The 27,611-nt window shown below is 41.9% G+C and overlaps 2 protein-coding genes across 2 annotated transcripts in view; one reads left to right on the plus strand and one right to left on the minus strand.

The window, feature by feature from the left end:
* Positions 1 to 21,562, minus strand: part of TRAPPC9 (trafficking protein particle complex subunit 9) — a 276,428-nt gene extending 254,866 nt beyond the window's left edge. The window contains exons 1-7 of the mRNA XM_082236028.1: positions 21,429 to 21,562; positions 18,433 to 19,033; positions 7,011 to 7,156; positions 6,387 to 6,515; positions 5,949 to 5,975; positions 5,284 to 5,405; positions 2,963 to 3,088 (exon numbers count right to left, since the gene is read on the minus strand). Coding sequence (XP_082092154.1) covers positions 2,963 to 3,088; positions 5,284 to 5,405; positions 5,949 to 5,975; positions 6,387 to 6,515; positions 7,011 to 7,156; positions 18,433 to 19,016 — 1,134 coding nt within the window. The 5' untranslated portion in view covers positions 19,017 to 19,033; positions 21,429 to 21,562. The remainder of the gene's footprint in view (positions 1 to 2,962; positions 3,089 to 5,283; positions 5,406 to 5,948; positions 5,976 to 6,386; positions 6,516 to 7,010; positions 7,157 to 18,432; positions 19,034 to 21,428) is intronic.
* Positions 21,563 to 23,127: 1,565 nt separating this feature from the next.
* Positions 23,128 to 27,097, plus strand: CHRAC1 (chromatin accessibility complex subunit 1). Its single transcript, XM_082235297.1, has 3 exons — positions 23,128 to 23,318; positions 25,603 to 25,729; positions 26,312 to 27,097. The coding sequence occupies exons 1-3, from the start codon at positions 23,163 to 23,165 to the stop codon at positions 26,437 to 26,439; spliced, it is 411 nt and encodes a 136-aa protein (XP_082091423.1). The 5' UTR covers positions 23,128 to 23,162; the 3' UTR covers positions 26,440 to 27,097.
* Positions 27,098 to 27,611: the final 514 nt, after the last annotated feature.

Here is a 27,611-nt window from a genome sequence, read left to right on the forward strand (position 1 = left end):
CTTCAGGTGGCTCAAGTGCTGAGCTAGAAAGGCAGGATGCACCAAGGAAATAATAAATGCAAAGAATTCATCTGAAGTCGATATAAAGCATTGCAAGACACTGCCCTGAAAATCTCAACAACAGCAACAAAAGATTGGCTGGATTCTAACAGACTCCTGGAAAAACAGAATACTATCATAGTACAACAGAAAAAATGGTGTTTTGGGTTCCTAAAGACTTGATATTAGCACTTGTAGAAATATTTAAGATAATTTTAATCCAACATGTGCATATAAAATTTTCTATAATAGCTAAGGTATCATAGATGCAGTTTTGCAGTTTTATAGTGGTGTAAAGAAGGCTTTCTATAACCCTACATTTGAAGATTCAAACAGTGCCATTTCAGATAAAACCAGTTCAACTGAGAATCCAGTAAAAAGGGATTTATCCTGGAGAAGCTAGATCACAAATATGCACAATTGAAATGTGCATTGTCAGGCCACATGGGAAGAAACGTAACTATTGTGCCATTATTGAAATAACTTAATAGTGCTACTCCACTGAATGATTTCCTATAAGGTACATTAGAACTATTTGATCCATTCCAGAAATGACTGAACTATTTGACTAGTTCCATAATCCTAAATTGCTTTAGGATTGCTCATACAGCAGTCCCCACACCACATGACAACCTGCTTATGAAGCTGACATGAGTTTCAAAAGCAGTTAGTGAGCAGTTCTAGTTACAGGTAGGTCTGCTGTGTTGGTCTGCTGCAGTCGAAACAAAATTTAAAAAATCCTTCCAGTAGCACCTTAGAGACCAGCTAAGTTTGTTATTGGTATGAGCTTTTGTGTGCATGCACACTTCTTCAGATAGATAGAGAGCAGCACAGAGTTCAAGTGAGTGGAGGGGAAAGATAGCAAAACATTTCACTTGGCTCGCACAAGCACCTTATCTGATGCTAGCCAACTCTTTGAATCCAGGACTATATGGTACTCTGAGAACTGAATTTTTAATGTTGATGGTGAGTACTAGCCGACAGTTGCTTTAAAAAACAACAACTCCTATACAGAAGTAACATAATATGTTTTAGCTCCTAAGCAAAAGACAGCAATATCATAAGCATGCAAAAGAAAGTGATCCCAATCACATATTCCCAGGAAATTCAGGAGGAAAAGCCAGGTGGCATTTCAATTCTCTACATACGTAAGAGTTCTAACTTCATAAATTGTTCAGCAAATAGTCTAACTGGTACCCAACTTGGGCAATGAGCAACAAGAATCTTGAAGGCATCAAATACCACAAACCCACAATACAAATTCTGTTTGTTATATCAAATCCCATCAGGGCTCATTATTTCTGTTGTTTGACTGGAATATTTTAAGACAGAAATAAACCTGCAAGAGAAAACTCCTTTGCTTGGCTAACTCAAGAGGCTGTTAAGCAGTAAGACTTTATATCGGCACTATTCCAGCCACAGCAGTAACCAATTCCTACAGTGTTACACTGCTGACCCCTAGTGAAAAATATACAACATAAGCATAACAAAAGCCTGCCGCAACCGCTGTTGACATTTCCCCCAACCCTCTAGAGAAATATTTTGTCTGAAGAAAATAAAATGAGAGCAGTACAACACCTTAAATGACAAATGCTCAGAAAGGAAAGGTGAGTGGTGTGATGTTCCACTCAAAATTCCTCTAAAGACAATAGCCTAGGGATAACTATTATAGAATCAGAGTTGGAAGGGACCCTGAGGATCATCTAGTCCAACCCCCTACAATGCAAGAATATGCAGCTGTCCCTTACCAGCATCAAACCTGCAACCTTGGCATTGTCAGAACCATGAGCTATCCACCTCAACACTTGGTTGATCACATTCATATTCAATAGACACCATAAACTGATATTACAAAATATTTGGAAATATTCACTGCTTTGTCTTCTCTATATCACTTCTGCTGCAAGTCCTCCATTTCAGCTACCTTAAAGAAGAATATTACACCCACCCCATCAAAACAAAGCACTTGGCTTCTGCGCATTCACAACTCCACTCATTTCTGGAATGGGTCCAACAATTGTAATGTACCTTATAGGAAACCATACAGTGGAGTAGCACTACTAAGGTATTTCAATAATGGCACAATAGTTAAGTTTCTTCCCTAATGCTCTGACAATGCACATTTCAATTATGCATAATTATGCTCAAGCTTCTCCAGACTAAATCCCTTTTCACTGGATTCTCAGTTGAACTGGTTTTATCTGAAATGGCACTGAGTCTTCAAATGTAGGGTTATAGAAATTTATCAAACAATGGCTCAATTTAAATTATCGTTGCTGGCTTCATAAAGCTTGAATTATCAAGCAGGGAACAATTTGTCAAGGCCAAGCCCTCCTCTCCTCAAGCACCACTTCAGTGCTTTGCGTCTGGCTTGTATTAAGCAAGTGTTACCAATACATACAAACTCTGGCTTAATTTCAGGAAACAAGTCAAGATTATCCTTGCTTGATAAATGACATTAAGCATTTCCCCGCTTATCATCCTTGCTTGTTAACTCACAATAAGCCGCAATTCCCAGTATGGATGTAACTGGAACTCTGGCTTCATACAAGCCAGAAACAAATTCACCTAATGAGTTCTGTCAACAGGAACCCTATACAAGGACTTGCATTTGCACAGTGGGACTTTCTCCCCTGTTCTTCTGCCATGCATGCCCTGCCCTCCAAAAACAGGCTCCAGAGAGGGGGTCAGTAGACACCCCAGAAAAACACAAGGGGTGCGGGGAGAGGAGAATCATCCTATCTGGCAAGTTGAAATGACAGAATATTCAACGTAACGTGACAAATTCCTATCATAGCACTAAAGTGGTAGCTGAAGGTTGGAGAGGAGCAAGGGAGAGTGTTCAGCGCTGATGCTAATCAGAAAAAAAGTTCAAAAAACCAAGTCAATCCATTCTTAGTTGAAAGATGAAGAGTGTACTCACCTGACGGAGATTAATATAAACAGCATTCTGAAGAAATTCAGAAGCTTCCATGCTCCTTTTCTGTATTGCCAACACTCTCACAGCCTTCACACAGGCTTCCAACTCAATTACACCAGCATTCTTGTACTATAAAACAAGAACATATAGAGGATTGAAATATTATTAAGTGATGTACCAAAAATATTTGGCAGACAGGAGGACCAATGGACTCAGTATCAGACCATTGGTCCATCCAGCTCTCCAGGGTTTCATGCAGGAAGCTGAACCAAGAAACACCTGCATTCAAAGCAAATCATTTGGGAAAGGGACTAATTATCCCTATATGCTGAGAATTCACTGCAGTCTGCAGGAGAGCTTCTCCTTCAAATTCCAAACATATCAGAAACCTGCTCCACAGTATCTTGGAGCAGGGCTTTCACCATGGCTGCCTCTGTTCTGTGGCACAGCAGTCCCTCTGAAATACAACAGGTGCCTACTTTCTGGAAAACAACAACAAACTAAAGACATTTTTGTTTCAACAAGCTTTCCCAGCTGGATGAATACCCGGGGGGGGTCCATTTTGTGTTATTTCTGTGCCGTTTTTAACTTAGTTGGTTTTATTACATTTTGTACATTGCCTTGAGATAATCTACGTACAAGGCGAAAGTAAAAAGAAAATGCTACTACAAATGTGGCTGGAGCCTCTGGAGAGAGAAAAGTAATATTTCCAAAGCATTTGAACCAAGTTCACATATTTAGCAAGAGTTGCAGAGTGTGGGGCCAAAACTGCAATGCAATGATCTGCATTTCCTTCAGAGGCCTTTTCAGTTAAAATAAAACACAGTGACTGCATTCAGAAACAAGGCTATGGCTTTATTGTTACATAAATGAGCTTTGATCTCTCTCCTCCTTCATTCTTCAGCACAGTATCAAGAAAAAGAGGTTTTTACTTCTATTTTCAGTTATGTCCAAACCATAAAATATGGATAGTCAAATTAAGGTTTGCTGCAGCAAGGGTGAATTGGATCCAGCAGTAACAAACCCTCTGGAGGGCACTTTGAGATGAACAGGGCCACCCACCTATCTCTCACCTGACTTCATATTATGTCAGGAATTTAAAGTCCCAAGTACAGCTGCAAAGGAACAGTACTCCTTTGCGGCCACAGTTCTTCCTTTGCATCTGTGGCTTAAATTCAAGCTGTGGCTGCAAAGGAAAATCCTTCCTTGAACTTGCCAAGGCCTGACCTCATACGAAAAAGATTGCATGGTTTCCCCCAAAACCACCTAGGGAGTCAACCTCCAAGGCTTGGTGGACCTAATTAGGCTCCTAGGCAGAAGGCTCCCCACCAATGACTTACTGAAACAAGCCAGGATCATAAACCAGTTTAAAGTTGGCTTATTTTGCTAAACCGTAGCTAAGGCTATTCCCACTTTGTCCACTCCAGATTTAACTAACCATAGTTAGTTAAAGCAGAAGTGAAAGTTTTCTCCATCCTGGAAAAGTGAAAGGGATCTGACAAATCATGGGCCAGCAAACTAAGGTCCGCAGGCCAGATCAGGCCCCATTGCCTTCTGGATCCGGCCCATGGACGGTCCGGGATTCACTGCATGGCTTGCCAGTGCACACGTTCTTTCCCTCTCCCTCAGGCAGCACCGGCGCCTCCTCCCTCCCTCCTCCTGGCTTCTCCCCGCCCTGCCTAGAGGAGGAAGGGGGCTGGGCTTCGTTGGTGCCAGCAGCAGCAGTGCTCAAGCAGCTGCCATTTTAAGCAGCCCCTCTCCGGAGCCTTTTTTGCGCGCCACTCATCGTCCCTCCGCCGCTGTCACCAGCCCCTGCAGCTCACAAGACACAGGTAAGCAGCCAATGGGGCTCATGGTGCTCTGGCATCATTTTTTTCTCTCCAAAATATAGTCCGGCCCCCCACAAGGTCTGAGGGACAGTGGACCAGACCCCTGCTGAAAAGGTTTGCTGACCCCTGAAATAAATCTTCACGCAATGATAAACCATAATTTCATTGCTATATCTGAAAGTAGTGGAAACTCTCTAAAAATATCAATGTAAGCATGAGTTCACCTTTGTTTGGTGCATAAGCCTAGCATTCTACTCTAAAAACCACAATTTAAACTATAAAAAGCCATTTTCTAGGAAACCTCAGCAGCCACATATATAGGTGCTAATTTATAGAGTTAGCAGCTCGACAGCATCAACACTATCTTGTATGCCCATCAGAAGTACTGTACACTCTTACAGGAAATCATGTGCCCACTACCAGAGGTGCCGCTCCAAATGAAGCTGACTGCCTTTATTTCACACATCAAAATCTCTCATAATGTAGCAACATCACCTTGCTGTAGTAAGAAATGGCCTCTTTGTATTTATCTATGATGTCTTCAGGGCTAAGGCAGTTCTTGGCCCGTCCTATTTCAGTACTGGTATCTGCATTAATGCCATTTGACGTGAGAGCTCCTGCATTGGAGGAAAGCAGGAAATTTCAAATTAACAATGGCTGCCAGTTAATGACACCTGGGTAAGAGCAAAGTAGACCAAAAAATGTTTCAGAAAAGCCTTTCAAGACAAATTAACTCTACCAATACTAAGTTTTAGCAATGAACAAACCTTTTAAAAATTTTAGAATGTAAATAAAAATCAGTTTGCTGACTCACTGTCACAGAATTAAATTTCTTTCTTTTTTTAATTGCACAAAAAGTTGAAAATTATATCTTATTTTGATAACATAAGCATACATAAAATAATCGCTGGCAAAATTGACAAACTAGTGCTGTATTATTTTGTCTACATAATAAGGAAAAAAGGAAATGCCACTTAATGGTATGCAACATTTTAAATGAATTTGCCTGTTCTCCAAAGGAAAATTTTAAAAATGATTTAAAGATTATATGAAGTAGAAACTATTATTAAAAAAAAGAACTCTAGGAACAACATATAGGAACTAGAAAACAATTAACACAAATATATATATTGACACAGCAGATTAATAAGACAGTATACCTGGATCAATAAGAACTTCTTGTGCCCCTAAAGGAAAATCAAAGTGACAACATTAACCTTCTTTATTTCAAAAAAAAACCCCAAGCTATTAAATATATTTGAAAACATGACAAACAGCTACAGAATTCTGAGAAAACCCCATTACTGACATTGAAACAAACAGCTGCCAAGTGGTTTTGATAAACGTTGTTATCACATACTTTCCTACAGCCTGACAGATGACTCTACACAAGCTACCAAGTTAGACCCTTGGGTCATTTAGCTTAGCATTGTCTGTTTACATCAGGAGTGGTCAACCTACCAATGGCAGTGGACAACAACTCCCATCATGCCATGATGGTTGTTGATGTCTAGGGGAAATACCAGAGCCTGCCAAATACTTAATTGCCAAACATACTAGGGAGAAAATCCTCCAAGAAAAGCAAGTATATTGCTTACCTGGTCTGTGCCTGTTGCCTGCCTCTGCAGAAAGTGAACTTCCTTGTGCTCTTCTTGCACCAACTTTACCACCTGTGCCTCCAGGATAATGATAGATAACTGAGGCGGAACATAATCCTTCAAGAGCAGCTACAGATTAAAAACAGTATTTTAAGTGGCAGCAATCTCTCAAGCCTACTCATGTGATTTCAATTGTATAGGAAATATAGGCAGGTACTGAGGCTGGCCCAGGCCAATAGAAACCCAGATGGGTGGAGTATAAATAATAAAATTTGTGGTGGTGGTGGTTATCTCAAAGCACTGCCAAAGCAGCCTTAAAATCCACCATTCCTTTCATAGGCAGGGTGTGTGAAATCCCTTGCTGTGCACTACCGTACCCAGCCCTGTGGATCACAATTTGTTACGGATTTATTATGGATGTTAAGGTCACTTCTGTTTCATTACCAAGACTTAAAACATGAATTAATTTCCATCTAAGCTGTAGCAGGTAAAGGCAGAAAGTGGATATAAATCGTGTATCCACTGATCTCAATGGATCTGCTCCAAATATAATTTAATCAGATTGCAACCTGGGTCAAGAAAGCTTTCTAAAAACAGTTATGTTTTGTTACTCATTTTGCCCACCTCCAAGCCACAAAAAGTCATTCACAGAACGGAGAAGTTCCACTGCCATGTGGTAGTGTACGAGGGAATCTTGCAACATCCCGGCTTGCAGACATAGGTCACCGACATGCTTCCGCATACGACCCTGGCATCGCTTCTTATAATGTCTAGAACACAGAATATACAGAGATCGATTAGCTTCGTTGACCTCAGTATACCAGAAGGCATTAGATTTATTTGCTTTAACATTTCTCTATCAATTTATGCATCATGTACAGGTATATTTTTTTTTGCAACAATATTTATGTCTTTAGCCACCCTGTGCTCCCTGACTTCTGGATACAACCGTGAGATATAAAAGCTGATGAAATAAATAGCCGTTTCTGCTCACCAATGAGCAGACAGACCTGTTTCAGCCATCAATGTAAAAGGCTAAATAAAAACAAAGATAGCAACTATAATAATAAAAAAATAAATCACATTTGGAAGCAAAATCACATTCTGTATATGCAACACTAGCAATAGTTGTATCAGTGGAAGCTATCTTGAGTGCTGGCAACCATCACCCAAAGAACGTACATGCCTCTCCTTATCCTCTGACCTCTTCACTTTCCTCTGTGTCTGTCCCATTCTTTTTTTATGCCACTAGCTGACCTGACATCACGGAAGTGCTTGACTAGTGAAGGTGTTCTGCTAGGGAGAGGCAGCTGAGCACTGCTTAAGCAAATTCAAAGAGGCATTCAGATAGAATTTCCAAGATCAATGAAGAACTTTCGCTAAATTAAAACTACACATCTATGGCAGAGATTCCACAAAAGCCACCCATGGGCTCCTGCACTACAACCTCTCAGTGTGGTTTAATAGTTATGGAATCTTTTGATAGAGACAGATGACTCTAGCTGCTTAATTATTTTTTACTTTAGTGAAACGGAATAGTTTATGATTTGCGGTACTATCAGGTTATAAACTGAGCAAAAGCAGAACTTTTTGTGCATTAACTTAGCTCCACAGCTTGAGAGGAACTGCAAGACTATATTACATGTGAAGAACGTGGAATTTCAGAATGGCAAGATATCTGAAACTCAATCTCTCTGAAGATTTATAAGTATTAATAGATATCAGCAAGGAAGTAATTTCATTAAAAGCAATTCTCTCAATGAAGAGCCGAAACCAATGTAAGTCCCTACCCCCCCACCCCCGAAAAAGCAGACACTTTGGGAGCATGGCAGGGGCGAGACCAGACAGTGGAGATTTAGGCTGGATCATAAAACCATTCAGCTTTGTCATGTGGCCTTGCAAGCCAGAGTAAAATACTATTTTAAAGACTTGTTTTTCCTCTGCTAGGCATAGGCAGAGCTGCAGCAGTAGTCCAGCTGCTCAATGGAGTTTGGATCAGGTATAACTTTATGCCAATTTAACATATACCTGCTTGCTTTATGACAGTTTTTGTGCACAGGATTGTTCCCATAGCCAATAAAGTGGGATTTCTTCAACAAATCCTTTACAGAATATTTAGAAACTAATGCATACAGAACAGTAATGAAACTATGCATTTTTTTACTTCAAGACCCATTGTTTTGTGCATACAAAAACAGTTTTTCTAGAACTCAAGTCCAATCTCAGTAGAAGATTTTCAGCTAATTAAAAGATCGTTTCATATGCCCTGCATGACAGTGGTATGTTTGAAAAGATGTATGCTTGTGTTTTAAGACAAAACATTAGTAAATACAGCATAAAGAAAAGTAATAGCTAAACTGTATACATTTTATGAGATATGAAGAAGTAATAAAAAAACAAACTTCTAAAAATGTGTTTCAGTGCATTTAGGAAAAACAGTGCTGTTAAAACATTCAATAAAATTTTATCGCCGTATGTTGCTGCCTGCACCCTAAATAACCACATTTTAACATTCAGCTATTATAAGGAGGAAAGTTGATGCCCCTGCAATATTTGTAATACTAAATTCCCATAGGTGCAATAAAAACAGAAAATAGCCAGTAGCATTTGATAATAATAAAATAATAATAATAATAATAATAATAATAATAATAATCATCTATACTTTTTTCATTTTATTTTTTGTAGTGACTCTAGTTCTGTGGAAGTCTTGTCATGGAAGACCACTCTAAACTCCTCCACCCTCCAGAAAATGCTTTGCTCTTTACAAAATGGTCTGAGCACCATTTCATTTATAAGCATGTAATTTATAGGCAGGAGCAACCTACCGCCTTTCCAATGTGAGCAGCAACCTTCTCTGTCCTGGCATTCTCCCCAACCCACTTCAGCTATCAACTCTCATGTCCACGACACACAGACAGAGCATCTCCTGCTTTTAACTCTATGGAAGGGCCCTTTGCCTTGGCCTTGGACCACATGGATACAAGTCAGCAGGGAGAGTCAACATTACCGGCTCTTCAGCACTTACTGAATATGCCCCTTGTGAAAATTTATTGTTAAGCAGGGATGTAGAATCATCATTGAAAACAATAGCAACAACAACCGCTTGCTATTATTGCTCATGTTTATGGATGAATGACCAAAGTTAGTTAGAACAGTGCTCTAAGTGACCTCTGGGTAACTGGAAGAGGAAGCTTTTGACACCTCCGCAAATGCAAGGAAGGAGTCCTGGCAATTAAATGCACCCAGGGGCAAAGAGTTAACAACATATAACCCATGTAGGGAAACCACACTTTGGATATGAAACTTTTAATCAGAAAACAATGCAGACAAGAATGCATCCTTCTTTTTTCCCTTGTTAGCTAAGGATGTGGAACAGAATCTCATGGAAGAATTTTGCCATGATGTTAGCAATTGAAAAGTGACTGACAAGACTTCCACTATCTTTAGCCTGGCTTTCAATACGTTCAAGAAAGGTTTTATACAATATTAATTATGCATTGCAAAGCAAGCGATCTAGCTCTTGTCACCAGCTAATTAAACAGTTCAGTGTTGCACAGGTATGACTTATATATCTAACAAAACCTGCCATAGTGCAAGGCAGTTATCTTTAGCCTTTATAGGCATAGGACCCACCATTAGCCACAACCTTCAACACATAATTCATTTTTTTTAAATATACCTGCCCATGTTCCTATGGCTTGTGTAGCAGAGCTAGAAGCCAAATGCTATGCTATTCTGGAAGGTGCCTATTTGAGCTCTTGGTGGGTTAAGCAGAAAAGAAGGTTGATCCTTCGCATGGATTAGCTTTAGGGCAGGGATAGGATACATCCAAACAACTTCCGGTTCAAATCTCCAACATCTCCATTTGACAGTAGATCAGGCAGAAGGGCTGTGAAATATCCTTGGAGCTCTACTGCCAGAGAGTAGACAATACAACGATTTGACTAAGTATGAAGTTTCATGAGTGTTCCTTAACATTGTTTCTTCTGTCCCTCTTTCTTTTTTCTCTCCTCAGACCCTTACAGAAACATTAAACAAGAAAATAAAAAGTGGTAGTGAACTACTATAATTTACTCTAGGTCAGACTACAACTGAACTGGAAGTCTATTCTCACATTTGAAGAAGGTGCAAACTGAACAACCCAGATATTTTTAATGCGATCAGTCTGCAAGTGATTGTCAGGGAGAAGATATCACCCTCTGCTATCCACTTGCATTTTGATGTGCTTCAGTGCCATAAATGTCAAAAAGGAAAGCTTTTTTAAAAAATAAAAAAGTTTATACTCATATATTCACAAGACTCCACTCAATGTACCCTTGATTATGCCCACTGAGTGGGTTCTGCATCCATCAGCCTAGTCAGTGAGCAATTTAAAAGTAGTTGCAATCAAATGATGTGGTGTACACTGGAAAATTTATGAATGCACCGCAATTAAAATACACTAAATACATCAGACGGCTGCCACTGTACTTTTGGATTTACAATTATCAGTTTCGTTCACTCCTAAATGACAACACAAGTCATTATAGATTATCATCTCTTTAAAATTTCTCAAGCAAAAGAAAATCATGCAAAAAGAATGAATATTTTCATGTTAAATGTTACAAGAACTATTTCAACAACAAAAAATCAAGTTAAGATGGCATGCTTGGCTACAGTTGTTGATAGCTTTTGAAAGCCAGAAACAAGTTCCATGGCTGAGGACCTATTCAGTCTTGAAACTGAATATGCAAGAGCATTATAATAGCTGTAGAGTTTTAGGTGGTGAAAAATCCTAAATCAAACCAAACACAAACCCTGCAAGCTCTGGGTGTCTGGAGCTACCAAAAAAAAAAGTTTTAAACAGTTCTCCTTACTCCCTCCCCACCCGCAACTCAAGAAGGCAACTTAGACAAATCTCAGCACTTTAAAAAAAGCCTTGCACAAAATGCCAAAAAGATAAAATCCAGTAAGAGTCCAGGCAGCAACAGTCAATTGCTGTGTTAAATAAAGACACAAAAAGCAACACTATAGTATGCAACAGAGGCAAAGGAAGAAGGCAGAGCACAAAAACTAGCTATTTTTAAAAATGCAATGTGATCAAAAGCCTACCTTTTGAGACCCAAAAACACACTCACAGGGCAGTACGAGAGAGAGAGAAAAGAAACAAGGAAGGAACAAAACAAAAATTAGAAACACACACAGTAATTAGAAATAAAATAGCCATGTATACACAGAAGAAGTGAAGGAAACCACACCGATTACGTAATAAAGAGATGTTTAGAAAGCACATTAGAATTACAGATTAGAAGAGCAAAGCAACTGTAAATTAATGGATCTTCATCAACATGTTTACAGGTGAATGATGCCTTTTGAGTTAAAAAACAAAATGTTGCACACATGACTGCATTTGAATCAGTGCACCATTTCACCAAAATGCTAAGAAGTAGCAAATACCAAAAATGTTAGCTACAATTCAACAACCTGAAACTGTAATTAATTTTGTGTCAAACTGTGTTCTGTGGGAACTGAGTGTGTTCCTGGCTTTCAGTTCGTAGCTTAAGAAGCGATGTATCAGTTGCTCCAAATCCATCTACAATACTAAAAGCTTTTTTAAAAAAGATTTGTCAGCTCACACATTCTGGATATAACCTATCATATAAACAGGCCTTTTTTGGTCTAAAAACACATGACATATCACCTTCAGGGAACTGAAAGCTAACCTGTTAATGACGGCCACCAAGTTTAATAAACAATTGATACTTTGTATAACTCTTTACTCAGTGACGTACCAAAGACTGGATGTGTGAATGCGTTAGGAAACCCCTTCTTTGCTTCAGCACACAGAAGTTGTTAACAGTGCAATCTTATAGATGTTTACTCACAAGTAAGTTCAGTGGAGTTCAATGGGATTTACTCCAGGTGTGTATAGGATTGTAGCTTATGAGTAATTAATTCCATCTGTTCCTGGATAATTTAATTTTGGTTAGATGACCCTGTGTAGATCAGCAGCTCTGATTACACTCAATTAATACAGTGCAAACCTTTCCAGTACAAATGGATCTCCAATATCAACAGAAGGCAGATGTCGCCATCTACTAACATGAGTTGTCTAGCTAATCACTACTTCAGCACCATGAACAGCAGTTGGATCCCAAAACCTGCTTAGGCTGACAGACAGGTTTGCCGGTTGCAGCAGAATCTATACTAAGAACAGCTCTTCCCCTAGTTATACCACAACCTGTTTTTTAAACTCCCCTTCGTTTCAAAAGCAGTTCCGTTCACAGGAAGTCTTATTTGTGTGTCCATGCATAAAGGGCTTAAAGTGCCCTTGAGCTCACAGAACTAGTTTCACAATTCTTCCAGTTGTGGACTATATTTTCAACAAGTGTTTAAATACCACTTATAGGGAAGGCAGGTCTGGAATAGAGGAGGAAAAGGAGACCTGAGCTGAAATTTCTCAACCAACCACAAACAATATTAGGTTGTATCCAACTAAGTCAGAGCAGACCCAAGGAAATTGATGAACATTACTTAGGGGGTGATCCTACAGCAAGACCTGCCAGGATAACCCCCATAGGTTGCAGAGGCTCTGAAGTTCAGCTAGACTCAGCCAGTGTTAAGTCCCCTGCCCCAGCTCAGCCGAAGATGCACTCCTGTAATTTACTCATCCAAGCTCAACCACCAGCTGAGCAGAAGTTGGTATAAGCCCCCCAAAAAGGGTGCTTTGGGGGCATGGAAGGGGTAGGACCAAAGGAGGGGGAACTTAAGCTGGAGCCTGTTCAGCTCAATCATGTGACCTGGCAACTCACCACATAACACTGTTTTAAAGACTTGTTCCCCTTCTGCCTGGCTAAGGAAAAGCTGAACAGGGTTTTGATCTGATGTAACTTAACACCAGCTTAAGTTACACTGCCTTGCTTCACGCTGGCTTCTTGTGCATAGGACTGCTTCCCTAAACTGCTGTCCACTGGCTTTAGTGGGTCTACCCCAAATATGACTAAATTTGATGGATTCCATTACTTGAAGACTTTTGTTAAGACTCTCATCATTGATTTTAAATGGGCAAGAAATGACAATTATTGAAAAAGAGGTAACTGCATAGAAGTTTGGTTAGGCAGAATCAGGATGCTACCCAATGGTAAGAAATGTTATTGAATCAAAAGAGGCACGGAGAACAGATAGTGTTGAAAATGACTATATTTAACTGGTTCTTTTCTTTACATTTTACAGCCCAGAACTCTAAGCTCCAATTTAAATGACTTAAAGCAGCACTGGTTCCAGTATTCTGAGGGGGAAGAAGAAATCTGCATCTGAACCATGTCCAATCTGAAGTAAATCCCATTGAATTCAATGGAGCCAACTACCAGGTAAGTGGTATTAGGATTGCACCCTTAGTTCCAACACTCCACAAAAGTTAAGCATCTATTCTTTTTTTAATATACACTCAAAGACTGTCCTGCAGTTATGTCAACACCATTAAGGGTCTTGCCATAGAATGTACCCATGTAAAAAGAAAGGAATTGGCTAATCTGCTACCAATGAAGCACAATACAAATAACTACCACCATAATCACATCTACCTGAATTGCAGAATAAATGAGGCAGCTATGTATCTGATGTGAACCTCACGCCTGATGAACTGCAATTCAAGAAGGTAATATGCTCACTTGTGTGTACAACATTTTCAAGTATATCTAATGATGTCAATCTACTACAGGCAATTTCCTACATTACTTACAAAACTAATTTCAAACACCTGCAGTCACCTCTCTGCAATGGTCTAAAATGCGATACTACCACCTAAATATCTGAAATATACATTTTTTCTAACTCTAAGAAACAATTGCATATAACAGCCACACACAAAAATGGGGGGGGGGGAGGAAATCATCATTCACATTTATTGGGGAATCCTGAAATTAGAAAACAGACTATTATTTGTGGATGCCTGAAATATGATTTCTGTATGTACCTACTATATTATTATTAGCATTCCAGTGAAAATAAAAAGAATTCATGTGTCTGTTAGAAATACACATAAGCTATTTCTGGGACATGTGATACCTTAATCAACCACTACATGTTTACGGGGATTAATAAGGCTTTCAAATGCTGAGCTACAACACAGCACCTTTCAAAATACCGTATTTTTCGCTCTATAACACGCAGATTTTTTCTCCTAAAAAGGAAGGGGAAATGTCTGTGCGTGTTATGCAGCGAATGTGTGGTCCCTGGAGCCGAAAAATGAGGCAAAAATCAAACCGCGCTTCAGGGAGAAGGGAAGCCTGAAGAGAGGAAGTGGCAGCTTTCCTGCATTCTGCCTCAGGGTCTTACTGCCCGCCCTCTCTGTTTCGTTACTGTGTTTGCTCAAAAGGAACAAAGAGCAGGGGAAGCCCCTCCCCTCCAGGCAAGAAGAGAGGAAAGCAGAGCGTCCTTTGTTCTATCCTCTCCCTGCTCCGGAGGGAACAATGTTTGTGAAGGGAAGAGAGATTACAGGTTCGGCTTAAAATTCTGATTTGACTTCCTGCTTTTTGTTTTTGGAGACACACAGCATTCAAATATGCTTTCTTCCATTTAAAGAGGGAGAGAGAGAGAGAGAGAGAGCACACGCTGGCTGGCTTGTGTGGGTGGGTGGGGGAAAACTTTTGCCTTCCTTTCCTCACGTTATAGCCCTCTCCTGCATTCTTAGCCTTCTGTGTTTTTCCTTCCCTCCCCACTTAAAATGTGGTTACAAAGCATGGATCCACATGGATCCTCAGGATCTTTGCATTGGGTCACCCCAAATTCACCATCAGAGCACACAGCATGTCCATGGCTACAGCTTGCCCCCCCCAAAAAAAAAATCACGCACCCACTGTTGCCTGGGGCTGCAATGGTGCAAAAACGTGGTTACAAAGCATGGATTCACATGGATCCTCAGGATCTTTGCATTGGGTCAGCCAAAATTCACCATCAGAGCACATAGCATGTCCATGGCTACAGCCTGCCCCCCCCCAAAAAAAATCACGCACCCACTGTTGCCTGGGGCTGCAATGGTGCAAAAACGTGGTTACAAAGCATGGATCCACAGGGATTCTCAGGATTTTTGCATTGGGTCACCCCAAATTCACCATCAGATCACATGTCTGTGGCCACAGCATGAAGCACAAAAATGATACGTCCACTGTTTCATTCAGAATATTTTTTCCCTTGTTTTCCTCCTCTAAAAACGATGTGCGTGTTATGGTCAGGTGCGTGTTATAGAGCGAAAAATACGGTACATGTTCTCATTTCCTCTGCTTTTTCTTTGCAAGTCTGTGCTTTTTAAATACAGTCATATCTCATGTTACATCCGTTTCATGTTACGTTCTTTCAGGTTACATCCCGCGGCAACCCGGAAGTACCGGAAAGGGTTACTTCCGGGTTTCGCCATTTGCGCATGCGCAGAAGCATAAAACGACGTCACGCGCACATGCAGAAGCGGCGAATTGCAACCCGCGCGTACGCAGATGCGCCACTGCGGGCTACGTTCTTTTCATGTTGAGAACGGGCCTCTGGAACAGATCCCATTTGCAACCAGAGGTACCACTGTACTGGTACATACATCTACATATGTCTTCTAAGTGTATCATAGGTGTCTGGGGTAGCCTGCTGTTGGTTGTTGTTGACATCCATCTGTCTTGAGAGACAATGGAGTGTGCCTCCAGGGGGTGAAGTCAAACTGCTACATTAGAAGCACTGAAGTGACCACCCTGGGGTGCAAGCCTGGGAAGTGTGCATGGAGGTCTTGGGCTACCCAGACAACAAGTCACCCACACCCTCCACCTTGCTGATGTGGTCTGAAGGAAAGCAAGGCAATACATCTGTCACCAGCAGCAGTTGCCAGAAGGAGGCATACAAGGCACCATCCAACTGTCTAGGGATTGTTTACACCTTAGCCTTAGGGTTTACTCCTTATCCTTTTCTTTTGCTGAAGATATTCCATAAGGTAGCAGCGGTTTAGGATCAGAGCTTTCCTTCTCCTAAATGGGCTACCTTCCCAGGTTGACAAGCCCCATCTGCCCCTCACTTATGTCCACGAATAGCATAGGTGTCCAGGAGTAGCCTGTGTGGTACCCTTCGGATGTTACAGGACTCCAACTACAATCAGTCACAGTCAGCAAGGCCTGAGTGGTCAAGGATGCTGGAAAAACAGTATCTGAAGGACACAATGTTGACCATCCCTGCCCTAGACCATATTCAAAGAGTGAACAATTTGGGATAGCATGGAATGCTAAAGTTACTTCCTGGATAAATCAGAACAACTCAGTATATGAGCATTTTGACTTAGATTATCAAAATTAATTCACATTGAGATCTCCCAGAAAAGTGATGAGAACTATAGCAAACCAAACACAAATATTATCTAAGAAAGCAGGCAAAATATTACACATTGCCAGGGATGGAAGAAGGTGCAACAAGGGGGGGGGGAGAGACTTTACAATTAAGAGAGCAATCCTATAGCAAGATCTGCCAGGACAAGTGGGTTAGGATCCAGGGGATCTCCAGCTGGGCTATGCAAGCTCACTCTCAGTTCAGCCAAGACCCTGCTGCCTGAGCTAAACCTGATGGATCGTAAACTGGCATAAGTCCTGAAAAGGGGGTGCTGTGGGGTTGTGGTGGGATTAGGATGAGAGAGGTGAGACTTCAAGTTCACTATGACTAGGGACTGATCAGAGAGACCACCAACTAGAGTGACAACTCATTAGTATTTGAGTACTCTCTCATTCCACAATATCCAGGATATGTACCGTATTTTTTGCACCATAACACTCACTTTTTTCCTCCTAAAAAGTAAGGGGAAATGTCTGTGCGTGTTATGGAGGGAATGCCTACGGGTGGCATGCCTACGGATTTTCCTCCTCTAAAAACTACGTGCGTGTTATGGTCTGGTGCGTGTTATAGAGCGAAAAATACGGTAATTGACAACATCTATTTTGAATGAGCAAATAAAAAGATCAACAGCTTCATAATTGTTGTGTGTGAAGTAAACAGCCATAGGGCACTTAAACAAAATACTGCAAGATCATAAATGAAATAAAACTATTGGAAGTAGAGACTTTCAGAGTCATAGACCATCTGCAAGGCAGACTCCTACACCTCTGGTTTTGTACTTTCATCATACCCATCAAAATGAGTCAAAATGCAACAATCTTGTTCACATTTACAAAAAAATTCTAGAGCTTACTCCCAGGTAAATATACCTAGGACTGCAGCCTCCAGTATGAATGTCCGAGGCTGCAATTTCATGTTCACTTTCTTGGGGATGAGTTCCATTAAACAGAGTGGATTCTATTCAAAGTACACATGCACCTAATTAAACTGTTACTTCTGTAGCAGGGAGACTGTATCAGTCATTTGAGGGGGAAAGTGAAAAGCCCAACCACAAAGGAGGGACCAGACCAGTAGGACAGGAGATGCATACTTCTAATATCGCTAAACTGAATGAAATATCATCCAAAGAGAGCAAGCAGCAATTCACAAGAAAAGGAATGCCCTGTGTGCTCTCTCACATGCAGATGGCAGCACTTTCTAGGTGCAGAAATGCATTTTGGACTTGAAGGTTATGTAAGTCTACAGTATTAGATGATAATCTATAGCATTCCTGTGTATACCCACAAGAAATTACCATACTTAAATGCTGTAAACTATTTTACATAAAATCTTCATTTGAACAAAGTTTTGTCTTAAAAAGTATTTCAGCCGTACAAACCGGGGGGGGGGAGGGTAACAGGAGTTGCATATTATTATTATTATTATTGTTATTATTCCTTTCCCCCCCAAAAAAAATTTCCCATGGTAGATCTTTTCCCCTCAAAATATTCTGCCAGTTTTTTCCCCCAGGCTTACATCTACATCAAAAACAAGTTTATCAAGAATGCTCACAAATGACAGTTAACAATAGCACCCTGTTACTCATTGTTTTTAAATTGTCAACAAGGCAGCTTTGAGGGACAGTATTTTCCCAGCTATAGCAGGGGACTAAGTACCTCTAGCTGGCCAGACAAGAGATTTTAGATCTGTATTTTGTGAAGGTACTTACCTACTATCTGTATCCAGGCCTACAAAATCCTTTTTTTCAAAAGGAACACAGAGAAGTGGGATCTTATCTCCAGACTTATCTGTGGCTCTGTCAAGACGTTTGGATTCTAATACAATGAAGAGAGATTCAATGAAGTCTTCTATCCTCTTTTCTACATTTTCACATTCATCATAACTAGGATAAAATGCCACATCTGTACGAGGTTGCTCTGCAATTTCTCCTTGAAGCCCGAAGACAAATAACCGAGAATCATAAAGTGTGGAGCCATATATTTCCTTCTGAAGGTGGAATTTTTCAAAGGTCTGAGGCCAGTCTTTTGCAGAGGAGCAGTCTGTGATGGTTATGAGTCCCACCACTTTGCGGTGCGTCTGAAAATCCCCCCATTCATTGTTCTCCGGTGGGTAATGATGTCTATAGCGGATGTAAAGGATGCGCTGAGAGTCGCGTACATTGATCTGACTCACGGTTGAAATCCGCTTGTAGATCTTAAAAAAGCTCTCTTCAGGGACAATCCCAACTGGCTGGACCACAACTAGTAGAGTTTGATGGTCTTCTGCACACTGCATGTAGTCAGGGACGCTCATTTTGCATCACCCGTATTCTAATGAAACAAACAAACAAAAAATTCCTGTTAGATTGTTGCAGGAGTACCCATCATTTTAGAAATTACAAATAGATTAAGGATTAGCTCTATTCTTCAAATTCATGGTCAACTTCAGCTTTATTAAGTAAGTTATCAGATCCTAAGTAGCATAGCTGTCAACGTTTCCCTTTTTTTAAGGGAAATTCCCTTATTCCGAATAGGATTCCTCGAAAGAAAAGGGGAAAGTTGACAGCTATGAAGTAGGCTATCACACATCACAGTGTGTTAATCTTTATTTATTCATTTATATCCCACCTTTTCTCCAAAAAGCTCAAGGTGAAACAAATGTTTCTCCCCTATCCTCATTTAATCCCCACAGTAGCCCTGAGATAGGTTAGGTTGAGAGGCAGGATTTGAACTGAGTGGGGATTTGAACCCAAGTCTCACAGGTCCTAGTTCAACACGCAAACCACTACACCACACTGGCTCCCAAACATAAATTTCTCACAGTATGCCTTGCTGCTTGTATAGAATGTTCAGATGCAGAAAGACACAGAATGTTCTATATACATAGAAAGCCAGGAGCAGAAAGAAACTGCTGAGGCAAATTTTGGGAGCCCTATAACTTAAATAAAGGAGCTTCTTAAATAAATGGCAACCCAGCCAGATGGATGGGGTATTAATAATAATAATAATAATAATAATAATAATACTGTGTCCAGTCTGCAGAAAGGAGAAAAGTGGTCAGAGGAGACACCTGAGTCTCTACTCCATGATTTCTCCAGCTGTTTTCAGACTACAACTCACATCATCCCTCACCATTGGTCCTGTCTAGCTAGGGATGATGGGAGTTGTGGTCCAAAAACAGCTGAGGACCCAAGTTTGGGGAAACCTTGCTCTACACCAGGCTTCCGCAAATTTGGTCCTCCAGATGTTTTGAGACTACAGTTCCCATCATCCCTGACCACTGGTCCTGCTAGCTAGGGATCATGGGAGTTGTAGGCCAAAAACATCTGGAGGGCAGAGTTTGAGGAAGCCTGTGCTACACTAACATAGAGGGAATTTTGACTTGTCACCCAGGATAGAAGGGAAAGCTGCGCCCGCTGAAAATTCCCTCACAGATCCTGGGGTTTTTCTTTAGCGAGGAGTGGGGTGCAAAGCTGTCAACTTTCAGATTTGAAAATAAGGGATCAGCAGCCTCGAAAATAAGGGGTCAGCAGCCTCACCTGTCCTGGGGACAGTCTATGGGATATCTAACAATCCGGGATAGCAGCGGGAAATGGCGCTGGAATAAGGGAATTTCCCACACACAAAAACGGGAAGGTTGACAGCTATGGCATTGCGTTGGGGGAGGGCATCTAAAACCATTGGAAGGCAAAGTTGGGAAGGGTCCCCAGGGGGTCATCTAGTCCAACCCCCCGCCTCCTAGCAGTGGAAAATAAAAATCCTTTTCCTCCTGTGCGGGGAGAGGAGGGCGTGGGGCGGTGAAGGAGATAAAGCAAGCCCCAGCCAGACATGAACGTTAGTGTGCGTATATATATATATATATATATATACACACACACACACACACACATATATATATGAAGGATTACAGTATTATTAGTTTTAACATTAGCAAAATAATAACAACTATTTGTAATTATAACAGCCTCAGAGGTGCACGATAGGGATGATGGGAGTTGTGGTCCAAAAACAGCTGGGGACCCAAGTTTGGGGAAACCTTGCTCTACTCCAGGCTTCCTCAGATTCGGCCCTCCAGATGTTTTGAGACTACAGTTCCCATCATCCCTGCCCACTGGTCCTGCTAGCTAGGGATCATGGGAGTTGTAGGCCAAAAACATCTGGAGGGCAGAGTTTGAGAGGGAATCTTGACTTGTCACCCAGGATAGAAGGGAAAGTTGCACCTGCTGAAAATTCTCTCATTGACCCTGGGGGTTTTTCTTGAGGGAGGAGTGGGGTGGGGAAGGACACCTAAAACCACTGGAAGGGAAAGCTGGGAAGGGTCCCCAGGGGATCATCTAGTCCAACCCCACGCCTCCTAGAAATGAAAAAAAAATAATCCTCTTCCTCCTGTTTGGGGAGAGGAGGGCGTGGGGCGGTGAAGGAGAGAAAGCAAACCCCAGCCAGACATGAACGCTAATATATATATACACACACACACACACACACGAAAGGATTACAGTATTATTAGTTTTATGACATTAGCAAAATAATAACAAAAATTCGCAATTATAACTGCCTCAGAGGTGCACGATAGAGGGACACACGGAAGGGAAGGGGAAGCTGAGGTAAAATATCTGTGTGTGAGAGAAGGGGGGGGAGGTGAAAGTTTGTGAGGCGAAAGCGGCCCCTCCCCCTCCTCTCCCCCTCACCCACCGCGATAAAGGGAGGGGGGCTCCGGCTCACTCACTCAGCCCGGGCGACGCAATAGCTCCGCCTCCTCTCGGTCTCTTCCTCAGCGCGCCCGCCCCGCAGGCAGAAGGGAGCGGAACTCGCCGGCGCAGGGAAGGAGGGACTTGACTGCGCAGCCGCCTAGCCGCCGAGACGAAGTACGCACGCGCAGGCGTCCCCACGCGAGAGTTGGTCCCGCCCCTCCGTATGGAGTAAGGCCACGGGACTACAACTCCCGTCATGCCCGGCCATTGGCCACGCAGGCTGAGGGCTGGTGGGAGTTGGAGTCTCCCGGCGACTTGTAAAGGGCAGGCGTCTCCCCGCTCCCATCGCTGACTTAAAGAGGAAACGCTGCGCGATTGGATTGTTACTCTTTGGGTTGCTTTGGGGTGAGATAAAGCGACGGACAAGTAGTAGTAGTACAGGAGTAATAATAATAATAATAGTTGTTTCCACGCGACGGTTACTTCAGACATGCCAAAGTATTATTGTTGTTGTTGTTGTTTAGTCGTCTCCGACTCTTCGTGACCCCATGGACCAGAGCACGCCAGGCACTCCTGTCTTCCACTGCCTCCCACAGTTTGGTCAAACTCATGCTGGTAGCTTTGAGAACACTGTCCAACCATCTCGTCCTCTGTCGTCCCCTTCTCCTTGTGCCCTCCATCTTTCCCAACATCCAGGGTCTTTTCCAGGGAGTCTTCTCTTCTCATGATGGGGCCAAAGTCTTGGAGCCTCAGCTTCAGGATCTGTCCTTCCAGTGAGCACTCAGGGCTGATTTCCTTCAGAATGGATAGGTTTGATCTTCTTGCAGTCCATGTTATAGAGTTATACCTAGAGTTTTGTATCCAAAATCTGAGGCTGAGTGGTTTGCATGCAGAAGATTCCAGATTCAGTCTGCCAGGTATGGCTAATTCATATCCTGTTAAAAAGTTCATATCCACTAGTTGGTGTTCCAATTAGTCATGGGCAGGTTTCTTTTTTCTCAGCCTAGATACTTCAGCAATCTCCTGTGTGTTCAGGAAATGAACTTATAACAACAACAACAACAAAAATTACTTTAAAAAAGAAAAGAAAACACTTATCAGTCTCCAGAGACGTATGCACTTTATGCTTGCAGGTGTTTTGAGGGCTCTTGCTCATCCGCAGAGCTTTGGCTTAGCATGCAGAAAGTCCTGCATTCAAAGTAATAGTAGTACAGGAGTAATAATAATAATAATAATAATAATAATAATAGGTGTTTCCAAGCGACGGTTACTTCAGACATGCCAAAGTATTATTATTAGTACTATTGGTTTTATTATTTTATGTTTATAAGGCGGTTGGTTAGTGTGGGGCTACACCAAGATCCCTATAAGGGATATTCCTGCGTTGATGACCCTGAGGGGAGGAGGGGCTTCGACCTCTACAATTCTATGCTTCTGTATTTATTTACACTCCGCCTTCTCCCCAGAGTGGCTTCCAGGGGGCGAAGGTATGTTCTGCACTGACAAAGATTCTGCGCGGGAATAATGCGTATCCGTTTTGCTCAAGGTCGCTGACGAGTGATGTCACAGACGCGCCTTGCGGGACTTGTAGTCTTTCTTAACGAGGCGTTTGGGCTCGGAGAGAAGGAGGCGGGGTGGTGGCCGCCGCAGTGCATTGTGGGATAGGTAGTTCCGAGCCCTGGCGACGGCGCAGCCCAGAGCGGAGACGAAAACTACAAATCCCAGGGGGGGAGGCGAGGCTTCCGGCGGTTGTGGGAGGGAGATGGAAGATGGCGTCGCGGGTGAGTGGAATCGGCGGTGGCGGCGGCGGCGAAGAGAACCGTCTGGTGTCGCTGCCGTTGTCTCGCATCCGGGTGATCATGAAGAGCTCGCCTGAGGTCTCCAGCATCAACCCGGACGCCATTTTCCTCACGGCGAAGGCCACGGTAGGGCCCCGGCAGGGACGCTTCTGAGGGGGGTGCGAAGGCCGCGAGGGAGACGCCGGCGGGAGGCTGCGCTTGAGGCGGCAGCGGCTCTCCTGTGGAGACCAAGCTCCGGGGAAGGTGGAGTGGTTTTTTCTAAACATGAGACACACACATACATATGTGGTACCTCGGGTTACATACGCTTCAGGTTACAGACTCTGCTAACCCAGAAATAGTGCTTCAGGTTAAGAACTTTGCTTCAGGATGAGAACAGAAATTGCACAGTGACAGTGCAACGGCAGCGGGAGGCCCCATTAGCTAAAGTGGTGCTTCAGGTTAAGAACAGTTTCAGGTTAAGTACGGACCTCCGGAACGAATTAAGTACATAACCCGAGGTACCACTGTATTCTCTTCAGTCCTGCCTCGCAGGGTTGTTGTGAGGAAAGATGGGGACCCAGGGGAGTTTTCACGTCTCCTGCCTTGACCTCGATTTATTAACTTACTCTGTTTCTATGCAAAGTGGCTCCCGAGCAACAATGACGTACAGTAATAGAGCATCACAAATACAACGTGAATTATATAGAATCATGAACTAAATCAGCAGTAGATCAAGCGCATTCTATAAAATGCTAGTAACAAAAGAACTTTTTTTAAAAAAAAGAAAAGAAAAGCTAAACAGCACAATTACAGCAAATGTCAACTTTGGAACTCCTTGCCATGGGAAACCAAGCTCACTACAGTGGTGCCTCGCAAGACGGAAAACCCGCTAGACGAAAGGGTTTTCCGTTTTTGAGCTGCTTCGCAAGACGATTTTCCCTGTGGGCTTGCTTTGCAAGACGAAAACGTCTTGCGAGTGTTCCGATTTTTTTCGCTTACCCCCCTTTTGCTAAGCCGCTAATAGCCTTTTAGCCGCTAATCCTTTAATAGCCGCTAAACCGCTAACAGCGCTAAACCGCGTAGCCGCTAATAGGGTTGCTTCGCAAGACGAAAAAACCGCTAGACGAAGAGACTCACGGAACAGATTAATTTCGTCTTGCGAGGCACCACTGCAGCTCCTTGCTGCCCTTCTGCCAGCAGTTGAAGGCACTCTTGTTCCAACAGGCTTTTGGGAACTGACTGCATTTGATGCCTTGTAATTTTGTAATTATTTTTAGGGTTTTAAGTCTATATATGTATGTTTTAATTATCAATGATTGCTGCTTTTCTGTGTTTATAGCTGTTACTTTTATCTGTAAGGCAGGGGGAAAGGCAGGGTATAGCTAAATATGTCTTATTTATTTGGCGATCACTCGTAGCCAAGTAAGATTGTCTTCCATAAACGTGGTTTTTGGTTTCCTAATTAAATTTTATTAGTATTTTCCACACAAAACACGAAAATATCGAAAAATAACAATACACAACACACAAAAAGCAACATTTGAAAACTAAAAGAACAACAACTAAAAAAAACACAAAACAAATCCATATCTTACAAGTTAATAATATATATTATATAATATAAACACGGTTTTAGCAATGAGTCCGTAAGTGAGTGTGGAGGCCAATTCTGGATCTACACGTCCTTCCACAGTGGGGACATTAGTTTCCAGGCGGGAGTTCATCACGGTGTGGATTTGCCAAGCATGCCTTCCTCTTAGCATGTTTCTCCCTTGCGCCCTGAGTTCGAGTGTCTTCAAAGCCCATGACACCTTTGGTAAAGGCTGTTCTCCAACTGGAGCACTCACAGGCCAGTGTTTCCCAGTTGTCAGTGTTTATACATACTACATTTTTTTTAGATTTGCCGAGACAGTCTTTAAACCTCTTGTTGACCACCAGCATTACACTTTCCATTTTTAAGTTCGGAATAGAGTAGTTGCTTTGGAAGACAAGTAGCAGTAGGGGCAACAGTGGTGATAAAAAGTGTAGCTTAGATTCCCAGCCCATGATCAGCCTCCTATGGGACATATTTTGTATTGCATCATGGATATCTATTGATTGATGAACTCAATTGTGTGCCACTTTTCCTCCAATGAACTATGGGGGGGCATGCACAGTTTTTCTCCTCCCAATTTTCTCCTCGCAGCAGACCTGAGAGATAAGTTAATCTGAGAGTGACTGACTTCCCCAGGGTCACGGAGTGAGCTTCATGACTGGGGAGAAGGTTTGAATGCTGGTCCCCCAGCACTCTAACCACTGCACCATGATACCTTCTCTTGTTATAGTACCCTCTGTGGCTCCAAGAGGGTGATTGATGTAATTACAATAAAATAGTGTATGCTGAATAATATATACCTGACTCATTGGCATACTATATTCTTATCCTTAGGAGCTGTTTGTCCAGTATTTAGCCGTGCATTCCTACAAGCACGGCCAGGGAAAGAACAAAACATCATTAACCTACAGTGACTTGTCCCATACAGCAGAGAACTATGACACATTTCAGTTCCTTGCAGGTAGGTCTTTACTCTTATCGGTCATGTAATTGTTGCAGATTTTTGAGTCCCCAATGGCGAAGTTGGTTCTGTTAAGACTACAAACCACCTTAAAAAGTCTCCTGGAACTGTTTTCCACTGATACAAAGGAGGTGGCAAAGAAGGTCGTCTTTGCCATCGCCATCGCCACTTGGTAGGCTCAATGTTAAGCTCTAACTCGTGTTTGGTCCAATTCGGAATGGGTTTTTTGCCACTGGTGCTCTAGCCATCTCAGCAATTGTTTCATTGCTGAATGAGAGAAACATGAGAGTTATGGATGATGGGTAGCGAGAATGACTAGGATACAGATTTCCTGTTCAAACCCATTCTAGTTTCTAAGTCTTCACAAGTCACCTCCTTAAGTTTACCAAGTGCTCTTGGACAACCATAGCAGTGAAAATCTTTTTCTTTTTTTTTTTTGGAAGATTTTTGTAGATGTAAAAGTCTGCGTTAGGTATGTGGTTCCATTGTGAACCTTACATTGGGCCACACCTTTCCTTAGTTATTTTCTAGCACCTGTAAGAATGCTTTTGTAATCATTTAATGATGGTGCCCTTCTTCCAGATATCCTGCCAAAGAAGATCTTGGCTAGCAAATATCTAAAAATGCTTGAGAGAGAAAAAGAGGGAGGAGAAGAGGAGGAGGCAGAAGAGGAAGAGGATGAAGAAAGTGAAGAGGAAGAAGCATCTTGAGGGTGACAAATGACTAGACTTACAGCACATCCTTGTTACACATTAACTTTTTTAGATGACTTGTGTTCAAGAAAAGTCCTGTTATCTCTGGATTGGTTGAAAATTGAACAACTGGATTGCCAGTTTGTTTTACAATATATGCAAGAGCCATAAGTGTGGGACTGAACTTGTGAAGAGATTTTTATTTTATTTTATTTACAGTTCTTTGTTAAAAGCTTAACCAACTACGTATCAAACATTCTTATCTTGTGGATACTGTATTTCCAATACAGAGGTTTCTTCCTCTGCCCACAGTGGGCAGCTCAGCAGTGACAATGAACCTCCTGATAGGGAACAATTCATTTAACAACTTCATAGAAACCAAACATAATGCACAATGTCCAGCCTAGTTGGGAACAAATGGGGAAACTCTTCATGTTTTTGGGGTTTTTTTTAATTACTACTTGCAGTGATGTTATGCATATTGTTAATAGGGGGGAAATCTGCTCTGCCTTATGTTAATATGTATATTTTGAAAGGATGTTAAATATAGAAGTAGCATTTCCACAGCAGGGCTCTTTCCCATTTTGAGTAAGAGATGTACTTTATTCTTTAAACAGTGGCAACATTTGTAGAATACTTGTTCTAATGAATGTTTTATAAAAATGAATTCAGAAGATTATTGTATAAGCACTTTTCCTTTGCATTTCCTTTGAAACTTGAACCTGTTCAGGGATTGGGCCAAAGGCTTAGTGAAGGCTGTTTTGTGTGTCTGCGTGATGTAAAACGTAATTGAAGTGGGATAATAGGTGAGCATTCCAAGGCAGGGAGAGTAATAAAATGTGATTTTTGATCCATTTACACTATGTATTAGGCAACCCATCCTCTTGCACCAACTCTGTAGTTGCTTCCATCAACATGTTGAATGATAGAGATGCTGTTTGAAACTACTTGGAAGGTTTAGTACTAAATGCTTATATAGTCAGCTCATCCACAGGAAAAGTAATTCCTTCCTTGGTCTTTACCTTTTCACAAAAAATGAAGCACTTACTAAAGCCTTTGCTTCATCAGCTTCTATTCTGTGATGACCCACATGGCAGAACCTTCCCTGCTACTCAAGGGCAGGTGCTATCTCAGGGGTGTCTGCCTGTGCTCTGGAAGCCACTGGAGGTTGAGTGGTTCCAGACCATCAC

This window comes from Podarcis vaucheri (assembly GCF_965113315.1).
Source record: "Podarcis vaucheri genome assembly, chromosome: 8".
Taxonomy (NCBI): domain Eukaryota; kingdom Metazoa; phylum Chordata; class Lepidosauria; order Squamata; family Lacertidae; genus Podarcis; species Podarcis vaucheri.